Genomic DNA, 27,326 nt, shown 5'->3' with positions numbered 1-27,326 from the left:
TTCCAAAAACCATTCAAGCGGGTAATCTGACGTGAATCAAAAGACCGAAACGATGATCTGCCGGCGACGTCGTCTCCCGTTTATTCCATCTATGCGCCAGACGCTAACGATTGAACGAATTTATGATCGCAGCAGCCAGATGCAAATACTTACCACAGCAGGCACGGTGACGATGAGATTCACATCATACATTATGTGGACCAATGAGATGTACTCGAGTTAGCGAAAAACGATTTAGGTATGATCATTATAATATACGTCATCACAGGTGCCGATAATTATTCATCGATCAGAATAACGAAAACAAAAATGCAATCATTGAAAAAAGAAACAGAATAAATAATTATAATTAGGTGCAGTTACCAACATGCGCGCGTGTGCTACCGTACTCCCCCGACCTGATAACCAACCCAACTTAATAGAATTAAAACCGCATATTGCTGCGTGCCCTTCTATCTGTCAATACTGTGCACTACTTGATAATACTCTAAAAATTAAACGGTAACAAATACGTCATATATATAGGTGGTACCAAGGGGGTGTATGGTGCGCCCTCTAAACCTAAAAAGGATTATTACCGTTTTACCAGAAATAGGAACTTAAATGATTTCAGTTTTTAAGTCACATTATTTTTTTCGATTTGTTCGCACAATAGTCAATGAAAAGTTGTTCTTCGAATGATAATCTACAATAGTTGATGTCAGTTGCAGTCACGATCTGACACTAACTGCAGATACTATACAGACATTCCAATATTACCACTATCTGCAGAGCTATATATTATATACTATATAGGTATACAAATTGATATTCATCAGTTTTTAAACTTCTAAAAGATGGTCTATATCCTATACTCCTAAGAGTTACCATATTATATATTAAAAGTTATTATTATTAAGTTTTGATGACTTCTTATTAAGTTTTCTTATAGACATTTTTTGTTTTTTTTTTCGTCTGATAATGCGAATCGGCAATATAGGTAATCTCTTAAAAACGTTTGCGCACCTCCTGGACAAGAGGGCAATAGTATATTATACTACACCATCGTAAATCTATCTTGTAAATCCATTTTCACCTATATATTCATCCTAACATATATTATCAAGCATGTATATAACATCCCGAGACCCGAGTACATAATAATAATACAGTGATGGAATCTCCTGGAAATCGAAATCCGGTGACGATCTGTAGTCTGACATAAATTACACTATATTATACCTAACCCAATCTATGCTAAACCATATGGATCATTATTCCACATCACCGTTCGTGAGTACCAACCTACGTTACCTGAACGGATTACACAATACGATGCGATAATTCGGACTTATCGCCTCTCCGCCGACGGGTATATAAATATAATATATTATATTATTATAATATTATATAGACGTGCCGAGTGTGTGATGCGCGCGCGCGTTTCTTTTCGAAATCGATATCGGACGGTGGCGGTGGCACACAAACACGCCGAGCGCGACATCCGCAGCGAGGTAAAAAAAGTTTTAAAAAATAATAGTAATAATAAATAAAACGACGGGTCGACGGTGGCGAGAGGAGAGAAAACACAACACACAACCGACTGTACGACGGTCTCCCCCCAACCCCGTCCCACCATCGCGACCATCGTAGCCGCTCAACCCTCCCCGCCGCATCGCTGAGGATGATCGTAGGGGCGGGCGGGTACGGATGAACGGGTGGTCTGAGTGGGTGGTGGGGAACCTGGGTACGCGCGCGCCGAGCGGCGCGGCGGTCACGTAACCGACGCAAATCAATCGAGAGATCGGCGCGGAGATTGGCGCGGAGGGGAGGACTCGGCGAGCTGTGCGCGCGTCCGGATTGGTCGGCTGCGTCTCTGTACCCGGTGCCCCGCGTGCAACCTGTCCCGCGACGCGACGGCCGCCGCCGCCGCAGTGCTGCTGCTGTGTCCGTCGACCGCAGTGGAGTTTGCTCCGAACGGACCGTGACCATCGCGCCTGCGTCCACACGTACCACATACGCACACGCGCACCAGTTGTCTCGCGCTCAGGAGATATCCGTCACCTCTTCGACGACGACACACGTTCGCCACGTACGATCGACGACGGGCCCGCTCGCATCCGCCGTCGCCCATGAAGATACGTGACGCCACCCGAGAGATCCACCACCTCGCACCACAGGTAAAGACAAAAACATAATAATTTATAAATAGGTAATTAATTAAATCGTCAGGATCGGGTCGTCAAAATCATTGAATACTTTTATAAATATTTCGCGGTGCTAATATCGTTATCGTTGTCCAAGAGAGGCTCTACAGACGTCGTCACCGTTGTCGAATCGTGATTCCAAGATTAATATTATTTACCATCGTATTTAGGATCGGAGGCAGGCAGGTAGCATTTGTACCTGGAAGAGCCCGAGCTCGACTGCGTTTAAAAATATACATATTTCCTAATTCCCGTCACCCGATATTAAGTTATTACGGTCGTCGTCGATAATAATATTATTCTCTGATTCGATCAGACTATTTTCGTACTCTCTTTCGGTTAGAGATGTAAATATTATCTCTCCGGTGTGTTTACGACGTGCACACGTCGTTATCGGCGGTGTACCCGCGTTCAATTAAATGCGAATCTGCAATCTGCAGCCGCAACCTACTGACTTCTCTGGAAACCGCGAGTCGTACACGAACTGTCCAGTCGGCCACTGACGGTTTAGCAGAGGCGTCTTGCAGCGATGCTAGATAATATTATTAGGCTCTTCGAGTACGAAATGGCCGACGACGCTATTTTATTTTGTTATCCGATGATAATAAGAATAACACAAAATATTATTTTTCTTAGACGACTAAAATATTAAATTTTATACGGTCTGAGTAATAATAATAATATTGCCAATACGTCGTCGTCGTCGACGCGATATTTTGTCAAAGCTATGTCACACCTGCTCTATCATAATATTGTGTTACACTAATCTACGAACGGCGGCGACGACCAGGCGGCATAGCGTCGGTTAATAATACCAATATATACCTTGCGGCGCGGGTTATCTGCCTGCAGTACGTGAGATTTAAGTGCACATAATTGTATACATAATAATATTATAATATAACGCGTACACCCGACCATTGCCATCGCAGTATCCGTGTCTGTGTCGAGACAATTGCTCGCAGACTCGGGGTCTCTCGGTTGTGCCGCGGACGGTTAAATAGGACGTGGTGTGTGTAGGTAGGTAGTATTATAATATAGGTGTAGGTACCGTGCGTGTATTTCTTTTCCGGGGTCAGAGCGGTGAATTTGAATGACAATAAAATTGTAATAAAATAATAATAATAATGAAAATATACGGGATGACCCCTTTTCGGGGCCCGAGGGGGAGCGCGCGCGCGAGCCTGTCCCCGAAAACTGGATAGCGTGTGCTCGGTGATCCCGGCGCGAAAACCGGATATGCGTGCCATTCAGGGAGACGAGCGTACACGATGTAGTTGCACTGGCTCGTTGCCCGAAAGCAGTCTAAAATTTTCTCATTTTTACCATTTTCCCTAGCTTATACGATGGTGGCGGTCTTTTTTCCGGGTTTTTCGGCTCCCCCAACGGAAAAATACGACTTGTCTTCCATCTGACGATCGATATTGTCGTTATCGAATACTCGCCGCGTAAAAAATAAATACCTCCAATGGCTGCGGGTGTTTTGGCAGTCTTCTCTGTACACATAAATCCAATTACGCAGGTACCAATCCGATAACCGCGCGTGTGGGTAAAAAACATTTTAGTCGGACTACAACATTATTTCTATTATTATTATTGTGGCGTGTAGAATGGTAAAAATAATATATTAGCCGTGTGCGGGAGAGCAGAAATGATCATTTACGTTATCTGAGTTTCGATGTCGTTAGATGGGGGATATTATAATGCTTTGTTTTCTACTCGGAGATCTAATAATGGGAATCATTATTATTAGTATCATCATCGATCCGCCGCCGTCTAATAATACGGGTACGGAAAGTACGCGTCGTCGACGAGACAGATTCTCTGGGTGCGCCGCCGCCGATCACATGTCTCTGCCGAGTAGCAGATAAAACGTCGATTAAAATATTAACGAATACCTCTACGCGGTGCGGCGATGGTGGGAGAGGAAGACTTATTTGTCACGTTAGATATTAGTATTTATACAGATAGATATTATACTACAACAACTATATACAATAATACGATAATTTATTGATATACTGTAGACGAGCGAACACCGACGAGATAGAGACGACGCGCCACTTCAGCGCCGATCCCGTCCCGTGTAGGCAGGCAAACGCGTGTGGGTATTTATCGGGAGCGCTGTCGTTTGTGTGACACAATATTTAAAAATAAAAACAAATAACGCATCGGAAGCGACAGACGGTAACAGTGTGAAAATCGTGTGGTCCGCGGTATACAGAGCGCGCGGAATCCGTTCGGCGGCGGTCCATCCCGCAGCGACTGATCTACTACGATATTATAATAATATGATGAGACCATCGGTGGCGGATTTTTCGAGGACGTTTGCGAACCGGGTCCTCGTAATTATTTGCCAAACATATCAAAAGCAGAGAACGGAAAACGATTCGATCTAATAATATTTCTGGAATAATGTGGTTATCGGGTGCAGTGCATCGACTTTCGTGGTAATAATACATTATATTATCATTGATTATAAATACTATTTATAAATAGTATTTATAATCAATGATTATAATATCTACATCCCAAACGCGTAGGTTACTCGCATATTTAGTATCTATAGTATACTACCACGAGTTGGTATAGATTCTATACCTACTCGTTTATTAATTACCTTTTTTAATGTATTCCTGAATCGACTGTACAGTTTATTTAGAATAACAGAATATATAATTTACAAGGAGAAGCTCTACAGCCGAGTTGTGTTTATACATTTTTTTTATTCATCTTTAAATAATATGCAATTCTAAAAAAGTTCTATCTTAATATGATTATTTCGCTTGAGATGCAGCTAGTTAGGATCTCGATGTTGAAGTTAGATAATAGACTGGTAACACATGATTCGTTATAATTCAATTTAAGTCGAGGTAATACAACTCAAAATATTTATTAAAAGGCGAAAATATCGCCCTGCCCCTTAATTATTTCATCAGGCTTTCATCCTCAACCCGTTTAGAAATTAAATCAGGCGTAAATTATTGTAATTTAGCGTGGTGATTACTGATTTCTCGGCGGTGCTTTGAAAACGAATCGAAATACTTGCGATACTCTGACATTTTTATTGGTAGGTACTTAAATATTGAATTTCAACCGAAAATAGGTTTTTTTTTAAACCTATATGGCTATATAATATTATACATCTATTGATTTTTTTTCGTCTTTATTTTTTGTTCCGCGTCTAATAATCGATTGCCTGAAACGGCGGCGGCGGGCACCGGGAAACGAAATGTATATAGGTACCGGCAAAAGGGCGCAGCTTTATTATTCTTTGTCGCGTTTTTTTTCTTTTTATTTATCTCCTAAACAAACGTCACGGTCGCAATATTGTATTAGCTAAAGATAACGAGAGCACACACACATACGTAAATACTGTGCGTGGCGCGTGCGTGTGTGTATGTGTGTTTGAAGTTCCTAAAAGTGATCGCAGAAAATTATCCGCCTTATCTTTCGATAATAATAATAATATGTCTTGAGAATACTTCGAATCTTCTCTACTCTAAAAACACAATAATTCGTCGTCGTTAATCTTGTCTCTTCGGCGTTCGATATCGGTCGGTCGTCATGCGTTATTGTAACGCTGCGGCGGTGCACTTTCTGCTACGATATTGTTACCATGTTATTGTACAACGTTATTGCTCAAAACGAATATCTACCGGCTGTGCACAAGGTTAGTTCCAAAACTGTTTATACGGTTATTTGCACTACACTCAGACTAGGTTTTAAGGGGAGTCAGGGCCGGGTGCCGCCATTATTATTGAAAAAACGCCATTACCCATTTTATTATTTTATAATTATATGTTTAAGACCTTAATAATACAATAATCCCTTTAAAGACTACATTTACTATTGTTGTATTACTGAATTACTTTCGGTTAGTTATTAATTGTATTTAAATAATAATTTATTTAATTTTCAGTGTAGTGCCCATATTATATTATTATAATATACTTAATGTAAAATATTGTCATATTATATTAATTATTAGTATAACTTAAATTTTGGAAAACTTATTTTATTAGTATTTTACTGGCCTCTGGAGGACTTAATCCGTGCTCGAGTCTATATTATGCTCCACAACGTTGTCGTATGATGTGTTGCACATCTATATTATGCGTGTAACCGGGTTTTACCTGCGTCAGCGGATACGCGTTCGAATTATATTTTTCGTCGAGTTTTGTTTAACGTTTTTTTCACCATAATATATTATGCATTATGATGATATTGTTGTCCCGACGACGATGTTATAGTATTGTGTTCGTCCCAATGTTTTGAAACAACGGAAGAATCGACCGACAAGAGATCGGGAAAAAACATTATTATTATTTAAAATTTGCTCGTCGCGTTCTTCTCGGCGGCAGTCGCTATTGCCGTCGGATATTTTATTTACTAGTCGCTCACTCACGAATACCGTTCGCCGGAAACGCTCTCGAACGGAAAAAAAACCTAGTGACAAACCAACAAACAAACTCGGGAAATGAAAAAAAAAATATTCCGTCCGCCGGGACGCGTTTTTCTGCATAATAAATATTCAATATTGCATCATAATATTGTTGTTGTTATCACCGATAAACCCACCACCACGACCGGTGGCGTCTGATATGAAATCGGAAAGAATTAAGAAACACGTACATAGGTATACAGTAATGTTGTGCCTATAACGTGGCGTTTAATCTGTATATCGAGCGATGATGAAACACATTATACGACGAAAGAGGCTCTCCACGAGTCACAGAGATAAACGTCGATACGCATTTACGATGCGTCTCGAGTGATCCTTCGAGACCTCATAACAACAGTCTTGTTCTGCATAACAAAATACATTACATTATTACACTCTCTCGTAGACGTATATATTAAAATATATATTATCATTATTTATTCGTTTCTTCTCTCCCTCTATCTTTCTATCCGCGGCCCCTCGCGAGGCACGGCGTGCACCCTTTTCGCGCCAGGATCCGCGGGGCACATTCGATAATCCCTAATTTCCATATTCCTTTTCATTTCAATTTTATTACGTCGTTTGTCAAAGGTCATCGAGGCAACGTGAAAAAACTGGTCATCCCGCTTTCCGAGTGCGTCCTCTTTTTGTTTAACTCGCGTACCTATGATATAGACGCGGAAGCTATACTCTTACCTATAACTATACTCTCAACCCTTTGGCGTAAAACCGTTACGGCGCGCACCTTGTAGTCGTTACGCGCGGCGATGCCCCCCTCCCCCCGCCCCAAAACGACCCATTTGTGGATCGCAGCGTGCCCGTAAATCGTCGGAAACGTTTCCGGCGTTGAAAAAAAAACAACGAACAAACAAAAACGAAACAAGAAATCGTCCGACCGAAATGCATATTATCCCGAGATCGCCGCGGCGACATATATATAGACATCCAATAATATTGTTAACCGCATATATACGACCGAGCATAGCTAACCACCAAAATATGTATTATAGAACGAACTACGTGTGATGTTTCGAACAGTCGAGGTCGTCTCGCCGTTTTCTCAGATCCGATCGTATTATTTTCGCTTCCGACCATGCGACTTCCTATGCATATGAAATATAAAAAAATCGACAATACGTTAAGCCCCGTCCGGTCTCGATCACCACCACCCGTCCCACCGATGACCCTAGGAAAACGGACGCGCCGCGCATGAGGATATATAGGCAGGCAGGCACACTTGTGAGGATGCGCGTATCCGGCAAAGAGGAAACGTCGAGAAAACCGTACAAGTGCTCCGTTTTTACATATACACACGAGCACCACGGTAGTTGTTATATTCTATATATAGGTTTACACCGTGTGATTATCGTACACTCGGGTGACGTCGTCGGTGTAATGCACATAGGTGTGTGCAACGGACGTAATAATGGTATATACATGTAGGTAGGTAGGTACCTATGCCATATATAACGCGCGTGGACCAAGTCTCTCCGTCGACGCATCGTTGCACTTATGTATATAATATGTGTGTGTGTGCGTGAGTGCAGGGAGCTCGGGAAGAATATTATATTAAAGAAGACGCGCTCACACACACATACACACAGGATGTGGTCCGGTCCGACGTTTATTTTTTTTTCATTCTTTTCCTGTAGTCGTCCTCCGCCTCCTTCTCCTCTTCCGCTCGCCGCCGTCCCCCTTTCATCCGCGGACAGATAAAACCCCACCCCGCCGCCGCCACCTCACTCGCCGCTCTGCTCCGCTGCCGCCGTCGTACCCGGTCCAGAAGCCGAAAACCGGATACTTTTCATTACGAACACGTATATAGACAATGGAACGAAGACCCCATCTCGCCGATACGCGTTTGTCGTTCTGATGACTCCTCTCTTCCCTCTTTTGTCTTAAATAACGCGCGAGAGACCCGACGCAAATATAATATATATAAACGAAACAATATAATGTATAATGATTTTTTTTTTTCGGTTATACCTATACTATATGCGCGTGTGACGACGATGACAAATAATATACACGTCCGTTAAAAATAACGCGACCGACTACCGCCTAGAGAAGAATAAAACAATATTCGTATAGCATATAAAATTATAATACCTAGGTAAATATTATCTGTGTGCGTGTGTGAGTGCGTGCATAATTTTCTCAACGGGTGCGCGGGAATACTCTTAGGATGCCGGCGAATTATACGCGGTAACCTTTTATTACATTTTCAAGCTGCTTATTTGACTGAGCGTACATTTCGTAATCGTTATTTATAAAAAAAAAACTGAAAAATTCACGATCAAAATATTTGTTTAACCTATAAATAGGAAGAAAGTGCTATTATAGGTATAAAAGATATTTGGTGAACATTTCAAGTAGGTTGGTAGGTATATCAGCTGCTATTTGTTTTTGAATGATAACAAAATAACAAAATCTATTTTCTTGAAAACTGGTTGTACGTAAAAATGCTCGTTTTCCCCTACTTTGTTTTTGGCCCATCATTTAGAAAAGTACTAGGAATTTTTCACTTTCAATCATCTCCTCAAAGTACTATATTATATATAAAAGATTTATTTTCCTGCCAGAAAAAAATATCAATATTAATGAACATCGAAGGTATTTTACTGCTCAAAAAGTTATAAAAACGTAATCCTCTATTCGTTGTATTTCCAATACCGCTCCGATCCGCATCTAAAACAATACTTAATCTATTCGTACAATATAAAAATAAAATATTATATTGTACTATCCGTGTGCGTGCGTTTATAATTTTCCCAACCGTTGCGCGAAAATTCTTCTCGGACGACGGCGGCGACGGGTGCGAGGCGTGTTTCGTAATAATAATAATAATAATAATAATAATAATAATAATAATAATAATAATATCATATAGTGCCCGCGCCCATGACGCTGCCGCGCCACAACTATTCCCTCTATACGAAATAATTTATATTTACACGGTACATTCCCGCCGTAGGGTTTTTCTGTCGGGGATGAACGGCGTGCACGACGTTCGCGTAAATCAAGATTGTATAGAAATAATATAATAATGACAACAACAACAACAAACGACAATAATACGGCGACGAGAGTAAATGGGCGAGCGCAGGCGGCGGCGCCTCGGTGTGGCGGCGGGTCAATTACACGCGTCGATAAAACGTCGTAGCCGACGCCGGAGAAGCGACGTGTCGTCGTCGTCGTCGTCTTCGTCTGCCTCAGGAGATTCCGGTACAGCACCGCCGCGACGGCGACGGAACTGGTTCGTTTCGTCGTCCTGGCGGCGATCGATCGAACGATCTACTGATCGGGGATCGTCTTTATTATACCATTTAAGGCATTTTTACGTGTAAACGAGTAATGCGTATACACCACACACACGCTTATGCTATTACACGATTTATATATTATGACGTCATCATACCCCGATCATCGCGAGAGACACCGATTTTCGACTTACCGAGCGGGTGTGGTATCTGATCATAGTTTAATGTTTTTATATTTTCGTACGTCCGCGTCTTTGCGTCGTACGTCGGGCGTTCTATAAAATATGTGGTTTTTTTTCTAAACAGAATACTTTATAGTTTTCCCTGGCTTATATCTGGTTGCATAAATAATTTATCAAATTAATGGTTCCCAATTTCCATACTAAAATGTATAATAGACCAATCTAGAGCGCCACTAAACCACATTTAAGGGACTAACAGCTCATTATCGATTCATACAATTTTCAGCAATTGTTCACAGAACCCGGCATTAGCTAGTAAACTAAATCTAATCTTAGATTGTAATTTAAGATTATAATCATTCACACATTATATGAATACAATATAACAACATAATATTTATATAATGATATAATAACAAAATAAAAGTTCATAATCGTGATTTAAATAATAATTATTAACATAGGTGTCTTTTTTATTATATGAGAATATAATTCTGTTCCCTTCGATCCGACGAAAATATCGTTAAATATTTCGTGCTGCTTGAAAAGTTTTATTTGGTCGATGAAGTTGCTTGAAGTATATTTATATGTTTGTTTGGAATTTAGAGATAACTTGAAGTCTTCGAAGTGAAGTGCTTCGTGTTCAGGGTCCATTTGAAATTATTACGAATAATTTTTTATTTGAACACTCGAATTGTATATTTTATAATGTGTCCCTGCACTCCTGCCGAGTGCTGACTGCCATAATAATAAGTAATAACCTGAAATGGGCACTGCATACCTAACCTAACTTATAGCTTAGAGAGGTTTGCTGATTTAACTGACAATGTGAAATTAAAAACAAATCGAATGAGAAATCAAAATGTAACTATCATTAGTGATATTATATAGAGTTATATGAAATTAGCAGACAAACTCACAAGGAGGGCAATACCAACAATTTTAATTGTCCGAAACTATTAATTTTGTTTTCCCCAGAAAGTTAATATATTTTCCAAATAATAATGACTAATGAGTGTTAATTTTGAATCAATATGAACGGTAAGAAAGAGGTGGGTATTTCAAATACACTTGCAAACAAAATCTATGTTAGGTTTCGCAATTATTTCCGCACCGGGCCGTTGCGTAATGGTCGTGGACGGAGGGGTTTATGACCACAAAACGATGGGATTCTTTCGGGAACTCCCATTATTTGCGCTTCATCGTATCGTTTACATCTGTGACGTTATTCTGTATCCGTCTCTACACAATCAACACGAGTTCGTTATTGTAGATTAAACGTGGAGATTTATTTTCAGATAAAATAATACCTATCGCGGAATTACAGCTATTGTACTCGCTGTAATCACTGATAATAATAATTATCGCTCGTGACCTTCGTCGGCGGGGGAAAGATGATATTTAAAAAGAAAAAATGTTCTTCCATAACATTTATAATAATATTATCTCGGTTATAGAGCGCAGTTATACGTGTTTAGCCATCGATATAAATTGCCGGCCGAAAAAATATTATATCAGTGGAAAATGAAAAAAAAAACCCTGCCTATTATCTCCGTATTTTATTTACTATATTAGGTATATAGTAAATATACCTAATATAGTAATTATTGTCAAATTGGTCAATTTTTTTTTCTTGACCTCGTATCATATTCATATATTTATATTATGCCGCAACATGTCAACATGAAAATATATCTATTGCATCTATATACCTCTATCCAACACTATAATACCTATAGTGTATATTATGCGTGCACACTGTTTTACGACATTAACTCGCGGAATCAAAAACGGTTTCGCAACCGTTCCGCAACTTATGTATGATAATGATATTATTACCAGGTATATAATATTATTATATTATTTTATATACCTATCACAAAAAAAAAAATGTTTTATTACATTTTTTTGATTTTTCGTGTACACACGCGGTTCGGATAGCTATTGTTTGTTATTATTATTATTTCTTCTGTTTAGAGGTTAAACTCCTGAAACTCTTCCATTGTACATTTGTACCTATCTATACGCGCGGGAAAATTGCGGCGGCATTATAATATAAACGACTCACGCAATATTGTATAATAATAATATACCGCTGACTCGACGTGGCATATTGTAATCTATAATGTACGATTTATTGGTTTTTGAGTGCGTAGAACTACGTCATTTTTAAATTTTTTTTAAACGAAAGCGGCGGCGACGACGACGACACTCCATCCGCGTGAGCGTGTGTCGTAATATCGTATGATATAGTGTTTTTTGAGAGAAAAAAAATGTAAAAAATATACAAACTATTATATTATATATCTATTATTATTTACACAAGCCGTGTCAAAAGAAACAAGCCGTCGCGCGTGTTTGCGCGGGGCCGCCGCTGCCGCTGCCGTCGGAGTTTCGGATCGCTCCGTCGCGGCGAACACCAAAAAAAAAAAAAAATTATTACAAAAATTAAACGGGAAAAAAAACAAACGGAAAAAAGGTGTTTGCAGTGCGTGTACCATTATCATCTTTAGGCGTGTGCGCTTATAATATGCATATATAATATATATGTACCCATACTACGTATGTAGGCTACAGTGGTACAATATACAGGTATATTATGTGATAGAAGTAGTGGGTGGTTATCCAGGTGACTGTGCAGCTGTACGCGGGACAGCAGCAGCACGTGCCCCGCAGATCATTGCTCTGAAAAACAGCTGCGTTCGTCTATACCTGCAGCAGTCAGTACCTATAGGTACCTATATAATATTATAATAACGCGCTCGCGTATACGTACGTATTATTATTATTATTGCTATACTGCTGCAGCCGACGTGTAATTATGATTATGATTATTATTATTATTTTTATTAATAATAATATTATGCGCGTCGGTGAAACGAAAAATAAAAATTATACCCGCGACCGCGTAACGAATAATAATATAACATTGTAACATATACGATATTATTATGTGTATGGTTTGGTACTTGCACGCGTTTTTTTTTAAAATTCGTTCGATATAATTAATAATAATATTATAATATGCAACACCGCGCGGGAGGCTGACGACTGCAGCGGGCCTGATGGCCGTCTGAGCCTCACCGAAATCCGTTCGACGCGTCCTCGCTGCGGTGCAACGTGCGCGGGAATATTACTGTATATTGCGATCACACTACAATATAATATGATATTATTGTAAAATATCCTTTTCCGAATGATGAATTTCACCACTCGAAAAATGTACATAAAATATTTGTTTTGCATATTATACAAAAACATAAAAATAAAACCTATTCGTCAATATATTATTATGTGCCTTTCGATGTGTGTGTAATATTTAATTATTAACTGTTGCGCGAATAAACCCTAATCTTGCAATATTTTGTACACATTTTGAGATCATAGGTACATTAGGTGGAATATTTTATATTTCAAGACTTTTCTATTGCATTATATTTTAAGTAAGTGGAATAAAAAAACGGCGGTCTCTTATGGCTTTTTTTATAATAACCAACGTGGTGTCTAAAATGTTGGGCTGTTATAAATATTCCAAACGTGGTAGGTACCTTACTATAAATATTCTTCACGCCTTAAATCCAATTGGCATAATCAAATAAAGTATACAACACGTAATAAAAATAAAAAGCACACACTGCCACACCTCCGTGACACAGCGACACTCGTAGTTCGGTTCTTTGCTGTGTAAAACACGAGTGATAAAAGTTAAGTAGATCATTCGATATCGATTGCTCGCACAGTTATTGAGAATATTATTCAGATACCTATCATAATATTATAAAATAGTCTGCGCAGTCGGATTGGACAGAATATAAAAATATTATAATGTCGCATAATATGCATTTCCCTGCGCGTCTTTAATCTTAATGACAACAGATATTACTCATAACGCACATATACTATTATTTTATACCATAACATATTATAATGAATACCGTCGGAAAAAAAAATACGAACTGTATAAACAATATATCGCGCGAAACGTATACGCATAATGGAGAGAAAAAAACATAATAATAATATTAAGCCCGACAATAATTATTTACGTTTGACCGTGTGCATACGCATTATAATAAACGATGAGGAGCGTAACATATTATAATACTATGATATTATATTAATATCATATTTATGTGTATACAATTTTTTTCCATCTATTTTTTTTCGCCTCGACCAAAATCGTCGAGCCAACAGTTTTTTAATTTCATTCAAATACGCGCGACAACGTCGGTAAACAGAACAAAAAAAAACCGTTTTTACGCTCTCCGGCCGATTTAACAGAAATTAGACGTATTTTCAAATCGTCCCGCGAGGTGTTCATCCTCGCGAGTCGTCGTCATATTATGCTACATATATAGTACGTCATGCATATTAACCTTAATATTTTAAGTACACCGTGTGTAGCTACTCTCGATTTCCAATAATTATCGCGATTCACGTCGAAAAATTAAAAAGAAAAAAACGGTTTACGACGGTGCGTTTTTCTATCTCTCGGCGATAATATTTTTTTTTTCCGTCACCGACAATTTTATAACATTATAATACGTCTTATAATCGTTTAACGGTCGGAGCTGTTCCGTCTCGTATTCCATATTGCATATTATTAATTTGATATTATTATAATCATAATATTATTAGTATACGACGCTATTCGCGTATCTGCAGTAACATAATCGTCTTTGATGGAGATCGGTCGTCTGGCGCGCGCCATCATAATGATATTGTACGTTACACCAACTACTTAGGCACTTAACTATATATTATACATAATATGTACAGTAAATATACACACTAAACGAATGCGTGCGGTTGCACCACGTTTATCAGGGATATAATATCATTTCCTTGTACGATAATAATAATAATAATAGTATATAATTTATCACCGGAGACGAAAAATAAACACCGAAGACCAAAAATCTCTGACCGAAGGTCACGGACACGTGCGTGTATTCGACCGTGCTGTATATAATATTATTATTACTATTATTTTTATTATTACATGTACAATACGATATCGGTTATTCGTGTGTATATATTGTTATATATTGTATATTATATATGTATAGTGCGTGACGATTGTCGAAACGCAAACAAACTATTTGTCTTTCCAAAATATTGACAAAATTATTATAATAATACATGAAGTATATTATACGCTGTTTGCGACTCTTGGCTCGACATTGAAAACGCAAAAATATTACTTTTCTGACGCGCCCAACCGAGGACGTTCCAAGACGGCGAGAAAACAACTACAACTGACTTAAACAAAATTTAAATTTTGCCACGACAAAATCTAACTAACCCAATTGATATTATATAATATATGTGTACCTATAATACATAATATATTACTAATATAAGTGATGATACAATTATAATTTAATATCATATTTTAGAAATTAACACGTCTTGTTTGTTTGAGAAAAAAATAAAATCGCGACGAAAAATCATAAATATAAAATTTAACGTAACCGGTATCTAAATATATTTGAACGATGCACGATTATCGATCGACGAATTCACCGCATCGTGAGATTGGTGTGGTGTAAGGCACAATACATTTGTTCGATCATCTTATCGGTGTTTAAATTTTTCTTAAATGTTTTGTGAAAAGGTCATAAAATATATTATAATATATTATATTGCGTAATATTAAATTATTGTCCGCTAATAATTAAATGATTGATCTCAGCGTGTTGCAGAGCAGCTAAAAAAACAAATTTTCATAAACAAGTGGTAAGGAAAACGGAAATAAAATATATTTTCATGATCCTTATGATCTTATATATAATGCAACTAATAATATAGGTAGGTACTAAGTACTAACCTATATATGTATACTAAAAGTAGGCTAATAACCCTAGGTAATGAAGTCTTTATATTTAAATTTAAAAAAAAAGAGTATAGGTAAGTACATCACAATCATTTAATGCGATATAATAGAGGAACTACGTAGATTGCTCTAGCATTTTTCGATAGGTTGTACAAAACGATACAAATAATATTGGAAATTCATCTGGTACCTACATAATATTTTGTACTTATAAACTGATGACGTACTAAACGATTTATAATATTTATTATTTACATAATATTATAAACCAATCTCGTAAATTGGAATTACAACCGGACGTTTTGGGACAGGTCGACCGCACTCGAGTCCGTAAAAAAAATAATAATAATGTGCACCTATATATAGTTTAGAAGATGGTCCGCGGGTGAGAAGAACACGCACAGGTTATTTTTTTTGATGAGGGGCTGGGGAGGGGGTGGGCAAGACGTAATCGCCACCGGACGATCTTGAGAAAAACAACTGGTCTTCTTCGCCCCACCGCGCTCGCTTTTACGTATTGCTGCTCTCGCTAGAGGGCGGGCGGCTTGTAATTATTATTACCGTGTCCTCCATGACTGCTCGTAAGTACGCGAGTGCGTGTGTGTGTGTACAAAAGACCTTTATTATACGTCGCGTGTGTGTGTGTGCGTTTTGTTTCCCATCAATGACCAGCATCCGTCGCCATCTTTGATCATACACACACACACACACACAGAAGACTATAATATAATGTAGGAGTAGTATACCTTGGGAAAAATCCCGGCCGCGCGCATACGCAATTATCGTACCCAGGCCAGCTCGCGACTACAAACACAATAATATTATATTATTTTATACATACGAACGACGTCGTCTACATGCGTGCTCGCCTTGTACGGTTCACCGGTCCTGTAACCACACACACACACACACACACACACACACACACACATGGGGTTCTGTGAGATTATTATTATACGAGCATGTATTTTGTTGTTTTCCTTCCTCTTAAATATATATATATATTATATACTTGTGCGTATCTGTGTGTTACGATATTATTGTACGGACGCGACTTAGCGCGGAACGCGATAATAATAATTACTCGTTCATCTTTGAAAATATTATAATTTTACGCTAAAACATTGTGCCCGGAAGACCTAGAGAAACGTCGAATACACAATTATAATATGCGTGTACCTATATGTGTAATGTGCATGTGCGGCTGTGCACGATCCCACGAAAAACATGCAACACTATAACTACACCAATTTTCTTATCCATAATATTTAGGGTTTTTTTTTTTAAAGTATTTATACTAAAACAGTACTCAAAAGTTATTCGCTGATCTAAACTTAAAATGCTTTCATTTCTAACCACAAACTTTGTATTCAACACCTGATATTCTAATTTCTAATTAAAAATCCACAGTTTCAGTAAATGCAGCGGCATGCTGCCGATATAATTATACAAAAAATTAGCTATTGTTATTCGTTATTAAAATACAATAGGTAGGTGTATTATTATAATTTATAATATATTTAAAGCCACACTGACGAAAAATGGTTAAAAAATGATATTTTCTTGTAAAGATGTAGCAATAGTGTTATTTAAAACAAAAAAATTAACTATGAAAATTAGCGTGTATACCTATAGTTAAGTGGATCGTCATGTATGCATACAATATTATGTAAAATGAAAAGTGTTTTAACGATTTAACGCCGCGATGATGATAACAATATGTCAATATTATTATGTTACGCGCGCGTTGGCTTATTAGCGCCGCCGATCGGCTTTCGACCGCCACACCACTATTCAATAATGACAATAACAAATGTGAAGCTGTCGTTAAATTATTGTTGTGTTCCATAAACACACGCCGTATCTATGGGGGTGACTACATCCCCCTCGACGACGCCGCCGAAAAGGGCGCCGCGGACACGTAACAACAATAATGTTTGTGTGTACACACACCCTCGCTTGTTTTTTACGTGGCTTACCTGTGAGGGTCATAAAATAAAATGAAAAATCGACCACGATTCGATTTGCCTCCGCAGCAGCAGGCCGAATTATATATTATAATACTTTTATATAATTGGATCAAAAGCTACGGTTCGTGATTATTATTATTATTATTATAGCTAGTATACACTATAAAACACCCCGACCGACAGTCATCGGTCAAACAGATTTTTCCAACACCTCATATTAATGTAACTAACCTATGTATTGTATCATTAAAAAATAATAATAGCGTGCGTTAATAACAAAACTCTGATTTACGATTATTAACCCTTTTAATATATCTACTGATAATTAATTTTTCATCGAATGCACGATACCCAACAACAGAACTATAGGTACGAAAAATGCATTTTGAATATTGCAGTAAAACAGTGTTTGGACTTAGGATCTGCCAAACATTATACGCGTGACAGTTTATATTTACCCACAAAAATATATTTTTCCAATCGACTTAAAAGGAATAGGTACGCGAATTTATTAAAACATTAAATTGACGTAACCAAAGCCGGTTTTTCGTGGGCGGTAATCAACCATATGGGGCATATGGTTATAACCCCGCTGCCGGTTGATTAAATTAATTGAAATGTATATGCGTGTCTTTTTATTAAAGAGCGTTTAATATAATATAATGAAGGTAACGACGACAGCACAATCGGACAGCAGGCAGCAGCGTCCGTCCCTCGGGGAGATATGAAATTCCAAACCGGACTCGTGGCGGCACGGCGGCCGTCGCATCCCCCGACGACGCGTGGTGTTATTATATTATTATTATATTGTTATATTGGCGGGGCGCTCGTGCGCTGGTCTAGGCGCCGCCAGTGCATTATTGTTATTAAAAGATTATTGTTCGATTTGTGCTGGGGGAGGAGGATGCAGCCCTCGCGACGGCGGACCCCTGCCGGTGTGTCAAAGGCCAACGACGTCAACACACACCCGCCCGACGTGTTGGCAGCTATATAATATATTATATAATATTTTATTTGCTTCGATTCCTTCCCCCCCATATAAATACTTTAATATACATCGCATGGCCCCGGGTCCATAATCATATCGTCATTGTGTCGATCGTTATGATAATATATTATATTATTATATATTACAATATGGTCGATAAAAACTGCAGCGCGTGGTGTACATTATTGTTATTATTAATATGTGTAATATCCGCACTGGCCGGCCGCGGTTTATTCACTCAACGTGTGTGTGTATCTCGTCGGGGAGGTGCGTGAGCGACGGACTTAACTCTCGCGGTGTTGTCACGACTATCGATCGGCGAGAATACCTATCCAGTTGTACCTATATAGTAATGGTATAATATTATAGCAATAGAACGGAATATTTTAGCTTCCGTTTTTTGTTTTGCCCACATGCAAACACCTGCAGGTTGGTTATTTCGTATGCCTTCTCTTTTGTGTGTATGTATAATGTATATAGATCATATTATATAGGTAATATACATATTGCATGTGTATGTATGTGCGTAATTCCGTATACAATATTATAATAATAATCGCACCTTGCCGTCGCGCACACACGCCACTACGCGTATCATACATTTTTTTTAATATACGATGAAGAATGAACTCTAACGGGTCGACCTTTCTTCTCCCGCGCGCGCACACACATACATACACAAACGAGTAGGTACGCCGTGGTGTTGTTTGTGTGTACATCACCAGGGCGGTTGAACTTTTGTTACTATATATAAACGCTCGTTGCCATGCTGACCGAATGTATCGCCCGAACGGCCCGCGTCGACGTTCTCTTCCTTCTCTTCTTATCCACGTATTTAATGTATACATATATCTCATTCTCTCGTCAAATCGATTTATACAACTGCTGGCCACCGCCCGCTCGCCCGCCGGCGCTTGACTTCTCGTCTCGGTTTAAAAAATTTTTTTCCATCATCATTCCACGACTCATCCATTGTCATAATATCAAATTATTTGTATATGTTTCAGGTCTGAAATGTCATCGGAAATGTTGCGCGTAGACAATCTGCGACAAAGGTTGTTCTGTAATTCCGTGTTGGACACGAAAAGGGAAAGTCGGTGTCCCGTGTGCAACGCCATGTTTTCGACCACTTACAGTATGCGCCTGCACTTGCAGACTGTCCACATGGACTTAAAACCACAAAACCTGACCGCAAAAACGTTTTACCGCGAGTTCAATAACAACAATAGCATAAACAATAATAACAATAACAGCAGTAATAACAACAACAACAACAGCGTGGCATTCGCCGCAAAGTCACCGGCAAAAACGACGTCGTTCAATAACAGCCCGGAACTCGCGCACGTCACACCCGTCAAGTCTTCGTACAACGGCGACTCGACGTGTAGCACGGACTTTAGCGATGGATATCCGTCGGACAAGGATTCGTATTTTGGCGGCTCGCCCAAGGACGAAATTCCTCTGTCCGTGGCGGGTGGCGGTTTTATGTCACACTCGCCGGCCAACAAGAGGAGCAGCAACGGTCACATGAAAGCCAAGCGCACGTACGCGTGCAGGCTGTGCTCGACCGTATTCGGCAACCTGCGGGCGCTCAAGGGCCACAACTCGTCCAGCCACAACAAGTCCACCAATGGCATGTACGCGTGTAATATATGTGAGTTCGCCAGCACTGAAAAGGCGTCGCTGAACCACCACATGAAAGGCCACACGGGCGAGACGCCGTACGTGTGCAAAAAGTGCTCGTATGCGTTCACCACAAAGGCCAACTGCGAACGGCACCTGCGCACCATACACAAGGCGTCCAACGCCGAAGTAAAGGCGTCGATACTTTTCAAGAACGAGGATAAACCGGCTGGTTCAGCGCAGTCCACCAACGACGAGGCAACCGCCGACAAGAGCGAAGAACTGTACCATCACCTGCGTTTGCAGCATCACAACCAAACGACGACGGACTATTCCCAGTACGAATCGTCCGGGCAAAAGAGCTCGGAGGACGATGAGGACGAGTACGACGAGCCGCTGGATCTGAGCATGAAGCGTTTCAAACAGGACTTGGACTGCGAGCCGCAAGATTTATCCATCAACGGCAAGAGGTCGTCATCGTCGTCGTCGTCCGCCGCAGCCGTCGCTGCCGGTGATCACACGGACGAGGAGGACGTCAAACCGACCGCAACGATGGCGTTTCGCGAGCAATTCGTGCCACACGCCCCGCCCGGCTTCATGGACCTGTCATTACCCACGCCTTTGCACGCGTATTTCCTCAACGAGCACCGCATGTTCTTCAATGGAATATATCCGGCCGCGGAACGCATGCTACCAATACCACTCACCGTCGACATGATCCGCGCAATGCGGCAGATGAACGAACCAGTGGTCGTCCCAGCTCAAGAGCTGGCAGACCCCGTCGTTCCACCAAAGCCAGAGACGCCCGAGCCCGCGGCCGTGCCGCCTCCACCACCAGCACCACTGTCCGTGGACGTAGCGCAAAAACCAAAAGACAGCAATGGGTTGCGGCTGGTGATGAAAAACGGTATTCTAGTGCCCAAACAGAGACGGTTTAGGACGGATAGGCCACATGTCTGCGAGACGTGCAAACGGGCGTTCACGTTGAAGTCAAACCGCGACCGGCACGTCAAAAACCAACACCCGACCGATTGGCACAAGAAACCCCGGTCGTTGTCGTCCAAGTCAGAATCGCAGTTCTCGACCGTCAAACAAGAACAGCAAGATACGTCGCCGATATCGGATCAAGTGAAAATGGCCTTGTCGTTGAAATGCCGGCCGTCAGAACAGCTGCTGCGGACTGAAGACGAAGTGGATGAGGATGAAGAAGATGATGACGTAGTGGAGGAGGAGGACAAACTCGTCATAGTAGAAGACGGCGTAGAGCACAACAAGCCCGTCGGAGTCAAGGAAAAGTGCACCGAGGTCAAAGAGGAGTCCGCCGATCTGGTCAGTGTGTCCAGATTGCTGGACAACGCTTCACATCAGACATTTCCGCAATTCACCAGATCTGACGAGGATCACAACGAGGTAACCAGCAGTGAAGAAGAGCACAGCGAGGCTGCCAGCTATTCCGAAAACGACGGTTCTAGGTAAGTTAATAGTCAAACGTGTAGAAAAAAACGTGAAAATATACCTCTTGATGCATACACATTATAATAATAGTAATATGACGTGTGCAGTGACGGGTTTAAATAATTTTAACAATTTGTTTTCTGATTTTTCCCGACAGTATCAATGCCGTCAACAACAACATCGATATAAATTTTAACACGGACAAGGACGAGAACCGTGAAAAGCGGAAGAAGGTCAGTGCGTACGCAGCCGCGCCTAACAGAGTGCTGTGCCCGTTCTGTTACCTGTCATTCCCGTGGACTTCATCACTGAAACGGCATATCCGCACGCACACGGGTGAAAAGCCGTACCAGTGCAAACACTGTCCGCTGTCGTTCTCGACCAAGTCAAATCGCGACAGGCACATCCTACGGCTGCACTGCACGCCGCCCAGCAAGTCAGCCGCGTCGTCCGACAACGAGACGACCGCCGCGGCGCCGACCGACGCTAAGAACGCGTACAAATGCACATCGTGCCCGAACGTGACGTTTTCCAAGCGCAAGAACCTGATCAGCCATATAAATCGGGTGCACTTTGACAAGAACGGCGGCGGTGGCGCCGCGGGAGAGGATGACGAACGAGGTGGTGACGGTACCGAGGACGACGGTGGCGAGTCGGAACGTGACTTCTCGATGGCCATGTTCAACGGATGGTGCGGCAACAACGCGGCCCCGGCGACCACCACGGCCAACACCACCACACAGTCAGCCGCCGCCACCGCCGCCTCTACCATCACCCCGTCCAACACGGTCACCGGATCCGAACCGTGTTTCAAGTGTCATCTGTGCGATAGCAGCTACCTGGACAGGCAGGGTGCTCTGGATCACATCCGGATCGACCACGCCGAGTGTTACGAGATACTAGTATCGCAGGGGGCCATGGACAACGACCATGACTCGTCGGCCGTCAAACAAGACGACGTGGAAAACAGAAAGGTTGGTTGCACTTCGTACTATCGAATTATGTTAATTTTTATATTATTTTATATTTAGGTATATTATAGTGATTTCAATTAAAAAATTACGAATCGAAACCAACATGCATGTTTGTTTTTATCCGGATTTATAATTCTAGCTCAGTTGTTTCCATCGTTATTGTTGACCCTTTTTTTTTTGATTCGTAATAATCCAATTATTGTACTTCTTTAATTTTTTTACAATTCTAAAAAATGGAAGTTATTAAAATAATTAAAAAAAGTACTTAATACAAAAAAAAAAAATGTAATTGATATCTGTTTATTTAGAATCGGAATTCCACGAAATGATGTATGTATTTATATGCGATATTACATTATATACTATCCATAAATAATAATAATGTATAGTTTATTTTTCAAAACAAATAATTACATACAAAATATGATACAATGATATATGTAATAAATAATAATATTTATAACATGTTTTCAACTCCACATTAAGCAGAATGCTTAAATAAGTATAAATAAAATATCATTACTATCGTGAATCGAAAAAAATTAATTTCTTCAATAAATCCGTGGCCTAATTAGTAAAATATATTTATATACAGATTGATCTTTTAATGTTTTTGAGTAAAAATTACACTTCATTTTTACGACAGGATTGGTTACATCGACAATTGTGTGTTTACTACTCCACTTGATTAGACTTCAAATGATGATTATTAATCATAAAAACTATTTTTCGATGAGGCCTTATTTAAAAAAAATTATCCCGCTGCAGACTTGGAAATCGATATAATTTCTTTCCTGCATACAACCATAATAATATTATATATGCACGCATTTGCTGTAACTGGGCCTACAAATCTTTTTTTCGTTTCTCAGGTACTTTGCGCATTCTGCCTGCACCGTTTCTACTCGGCTGAGGACCTGCGCCGTCACATGCGCACCCACACCAAAGAACAGCCGTTCGCGTGCCTGTCGTGCAAGCGTCGGTTCACGCTCAAGCACAGCATGGTCCGGCACATAGCCAAAAAGCACGGTGGCTGTCAAGACCAGCAGTACGGAGGCGGCGGCGGCGGCGCTGGAGGCGGTAGCGACCACGAACGGAGGTCCGCCAGTCCTCCGAGCACCCCTCCGCCGACGGGACCGGTCACAGGTTACGAGGAATGTTGCGGCAACCGGACGGACACGGGTCTGATCGGCACGCTGCTTGGCATCCGAGACAGCACGGTCATCGACCAGGTGTTGCAGACGAAATCGCCCGAAGACGCGGCTAAAATGTTGGGAATCAAAAGCAGCAGCGACTAGAGACCGACACCCGCGCACAGGCCGTGACCGGGTTCGACCCACTTGTATGATAATTTTGTCAATAATTTTACACACATATTATTATTATTGTACCTATATAGAGAGAAAGAAAGAGAGAGCGTGTCGTCGGTAGACGACGCTTATAATATTATAGTGTTAAGTATATATTATTATTATTATGTTATTTTAAATTATAAGAAAATACGCGTTTTACCGTATATTATACTCCAATCGTGTTATTGGCTGACCGTTGTTGCCTTATTAAATTTTAGTCGATATTATTGTAGAGATTGGCCGCCGAGCGCCTACAATAATATCATTATTATTATTAATTGTATTCTAAGAAAGTAAATTGTATTTAAAACTGTTTATCACTGAAACGGTTACAGATCCGTTGTGTATCGTTAGTGTAGTTGTAGTATTGTAGGTTTGTAGGTAAGTTTAGTGGTATAATATTGTTAGTATCGTCGGTGGTATAATTGACGAGACGGAGTCAGTATCGAAAAATAAGAAACTGCGTTGGCATTTCTTTTTTTCGATACCGACTAGGTCTTCAAAGTCGTTTTTGGCGTCTACGGCAAATTTAATCCCCCCTCCTCCTCAATGGGAAACGACCTTATCGATCGCTGCTGAGGTCGTCGGTGTCAACAATATAAAAAATTTATAATATTGATTTTTTTTTTACCATCATGATTTTTGTACGATGATTACCACCGCGGTACCGGTAATTTTACTTATTTTTACGATTACTTATTTGTTCTTTCTTTCGTTTTGCGTGTTCCTCTTTCGGTACGCGCCCCCGCGAACGTCTCGAGTCCGCGTTTTCTCGCTCAACACTGGGCGAGTAAACGCGCACTCGACGGTTTGCGGATTTAAAGATTTTTTTCGTTCCGCATAAGCTCTTCGTCTTTACGGGAATTCCCGCAAAGGTCAAAAATATTATTCGGCAGAAAAATCTTTCGACTCGCGTCCGTACTCTTCCCGTATAATATGCAATTTCAATCGATTCGGCTCCGACGTCGATCGCCGGATTGACGCGCAACCAAACGTACACGCGCGCTCGTCGGTTTCCCGAGATAGACGACTGCGTACAAGGAAGGAGCGTCTATGTCCCGGAGAATTAAATCTGAATTAATTACGTAACCTGTACAGACACCCCATATTATATACTATTGGTTTGCTTAGTCTTAAGAGTGTTACTCACAACCTATAACGATGTTTTTTCGACACACCAGAGACGGGACCGCGAGCGGTTTCGTTGTTTTTGAAATTTGCAAGTCTGCGTGACTGCACTAACATATATATATATATTACTATAATACTTCTGTAAAACGAAATTATAAAATATAAAAAATATACCATCAATGTAATAATATTATTACTACACATAAACGGGGTTGTTATCCTATAGCTGACATTAATGTATATGATTTATTGAATTATAGACTTCTAGAAATGTTTAATTATGGATTAGTAATATTAGATTTTATCGATATACATATGCATTTATATGTGTGTGAGTGTGTGAGTGTATGCCATGTACTATATTATATATTATTATAAAGCACTGTTTTATTCATTATTATATTTATTATTATTATTATTCGTCAATTTTGGGCTGCACTATTATTATTAATTGTGTGTTAAAAGAAAAAAAAAATAATGAAAAAAAAAATTAATAATTTTAAAGAAATTATCTAGTCGAGCGAGAGGTGTATTTTAATGAAATAATCTAATATAATAATAGTGTAAAAAATGTATGTACTGAGCCCTCGACATTTTTGGCCATAATAATATCTAATATCGTATCTATAACAGACGTGGTTAGATATAGTTTTTTAGTCGTGTAAGGCACATCCCTTTTCTTCCTCTCTGTACATTCCTCTTTGTTCCAAAACCATCATGATATTATTATAAAGGTTTATAATTTTTTAACCAACAATTATTATTTACTTATAGATAGATTTTTTTTTCAGACTGTAAACATTTTTTTTTATCTCATTATTTTTTATGTATATACCTGCATAATATATTTATAATATAACGTGTGTAAGTTGGCATATTTTATCATTTTTTTTTCGTGGTTATTATTTTATGCAAGTGATACTAGTCGTTATATATATATTGGTTAAAGTTTGTCCCATTATTATTATTATTATTATTATTATTATTATTATATACCATTATTAAACAGTCGCCAACATTATTTTATTTATATAGACTAAAAGCGAATGTATACCGTAATTATAATTTCTTATGTATAGTAATATAGACAGTGCTAAAGCAATATTAATCATTACCTATATTTAAATTAATTTATTATAATATTTATCTCGTAGTTCTATTGTGTGTTTGAACTCCGATTAAAATAATAATAAGCAAAAAAGCAATAATTTAAAAAGAAATCGTATATGATATTGTATTTATTATTAATTTATAAAAGTTTGTTTTTGAAAAGTAAAATAAACTTCAGTGTGAGTGAATTTCATTGTGTTGTATTTAAACTCCGAAAGTATAATATTATTACGTAATATATTGGATTGTCCGATGAACCGTTTGACCATCGTTTCCACAAACGTATAGTATGCACATAATTATTCTTATTATATTATACAATTATTGTCACTATGGGCGCATTATTATTCTCATTGTGAAATGTCACGTCGTGTTGTTCACACATTCGGATGGTTCGGCGAGGTAAGTATGGTAACTGGTCAGTAGAAGTGGTGTTGACGTGTTATAGAAAATATTATACAGACACAGTGTCACGGTGCAGGCAAAAAAAATTCCAAGAACAACTACTGTCAACTACTGCATCATCTATACCAGATAAACGAATGTATATGCACATTTCGCTAGAGTTTCATATTATTCTGATGATTTCATCAAACAAAAAAAAAGTTTACACTTCACGAAAAAATGAATTAATTTACATCATTACTATTATAAATAACCGATTCGAATGCATCAATAGCGAGTCATACGATATCAGCTATACACCAACATTTACGACGGTTGCGAAATGTTCTGAAAATGTGATGTTGACGAACTACACAATTGTAATATTATAGACAGATATTATCATTTATCTGTTTCTCATGGGACTTTCT

The 27,326-nt window shown here is 39.4% G+C and overlaps 1 protein-coding gene across 3 annotated transcripts; it reads left to right on the top strand.

The window, feature by feature from the left end:
* The first annotated feature begins 1,906 nt into the window (after nucleotides 1-1,906).
* Nucleotides 1,907-26,699, top strand: LOC100164200 (ras-responsive element-binding protein 1). Of its 3 annotated transcripts, none has more exons than XM_003242931.4 (4): nucleotides 1,907-2,159; nucleotides 19,874-21,961; nucleotides 22,102-22,918; nucleotides 23,791-26,699. In XM_003242931.4, exons 2-4 carry the CDS (start codon nucleotides 19,881-19,883, stop codon nucleotides 24,214-24,216), a joined length of 3,324 nt encoding a protein of 1,107 aa, XP_003242979.1. In that variant the 5' UTR covers nucleotides 1,907-2,159; nucleotides 19,874-19,880; the 3' UTR covers nucleotides 24,217-26,699. The 3 variants fall into 3 exon arrangements, with proteins under 3 accessions (XP_003242979.1, XP_029346575.1, XP_001942902.2); XM_029490715.1 differs by lacking the exon at nucleotides 1,907-2,159 and adding an exon at nucleotides 3,164-4,636; XM_001942867.5 differs by lacking the exon at nucleotides 1,907-2,159 and adding an exon at nucleotides 5,297-5,859.
* The last annotated feature ends 627 nt before the right edge of the window (nucleotides 26,700-27,326 follow it).

The sequence above is a fragment of the Acyrthosiphon pisum genome, chromosome A2, assembly GCF_005508785.2.
Source record: "Acyrthosiphon pisum isolate AL4f chromosome A2, pea_aphid_22Mar2018_4r6ur, whole genome shotgun sequence".
NCBI lineage: Eukaryota > Metazoa > Arthropoda > Insecta > Hemiptera > Aphididae > Acyrthosiphon > Acyrthosiphon pisum.
The sequence above is the reverse complement of the archived record's forward strand: the minus strand, read 5'-3'. Positions and strand labels throughout refer to the sequence as shown.

Excerpts from the sequence above, each read along its gene's own strand:
- LOC100164200 (XM_029490715.1), top strand. The coding sequence starts at position 4,602 with ATGTGGTTATCGGGTGCAGTGCATCGACTTTCGTG. Across the intron at positions 4,637-19,873 it reads GCAGTGCATCGACTTTCGTG|GTCTGAAATGTCATCGGAAA; the intron begins GTAATAATACAT and ends TATATGTTTCAG. Across the intron at positions 22,919-23,790 it reads ACGACGTGGAAAACAGAAAG|GTACTTTGCGCATTCTGCCT; the intron begins GTTGGTTGCACT and ends TTCGTTTCTCAG.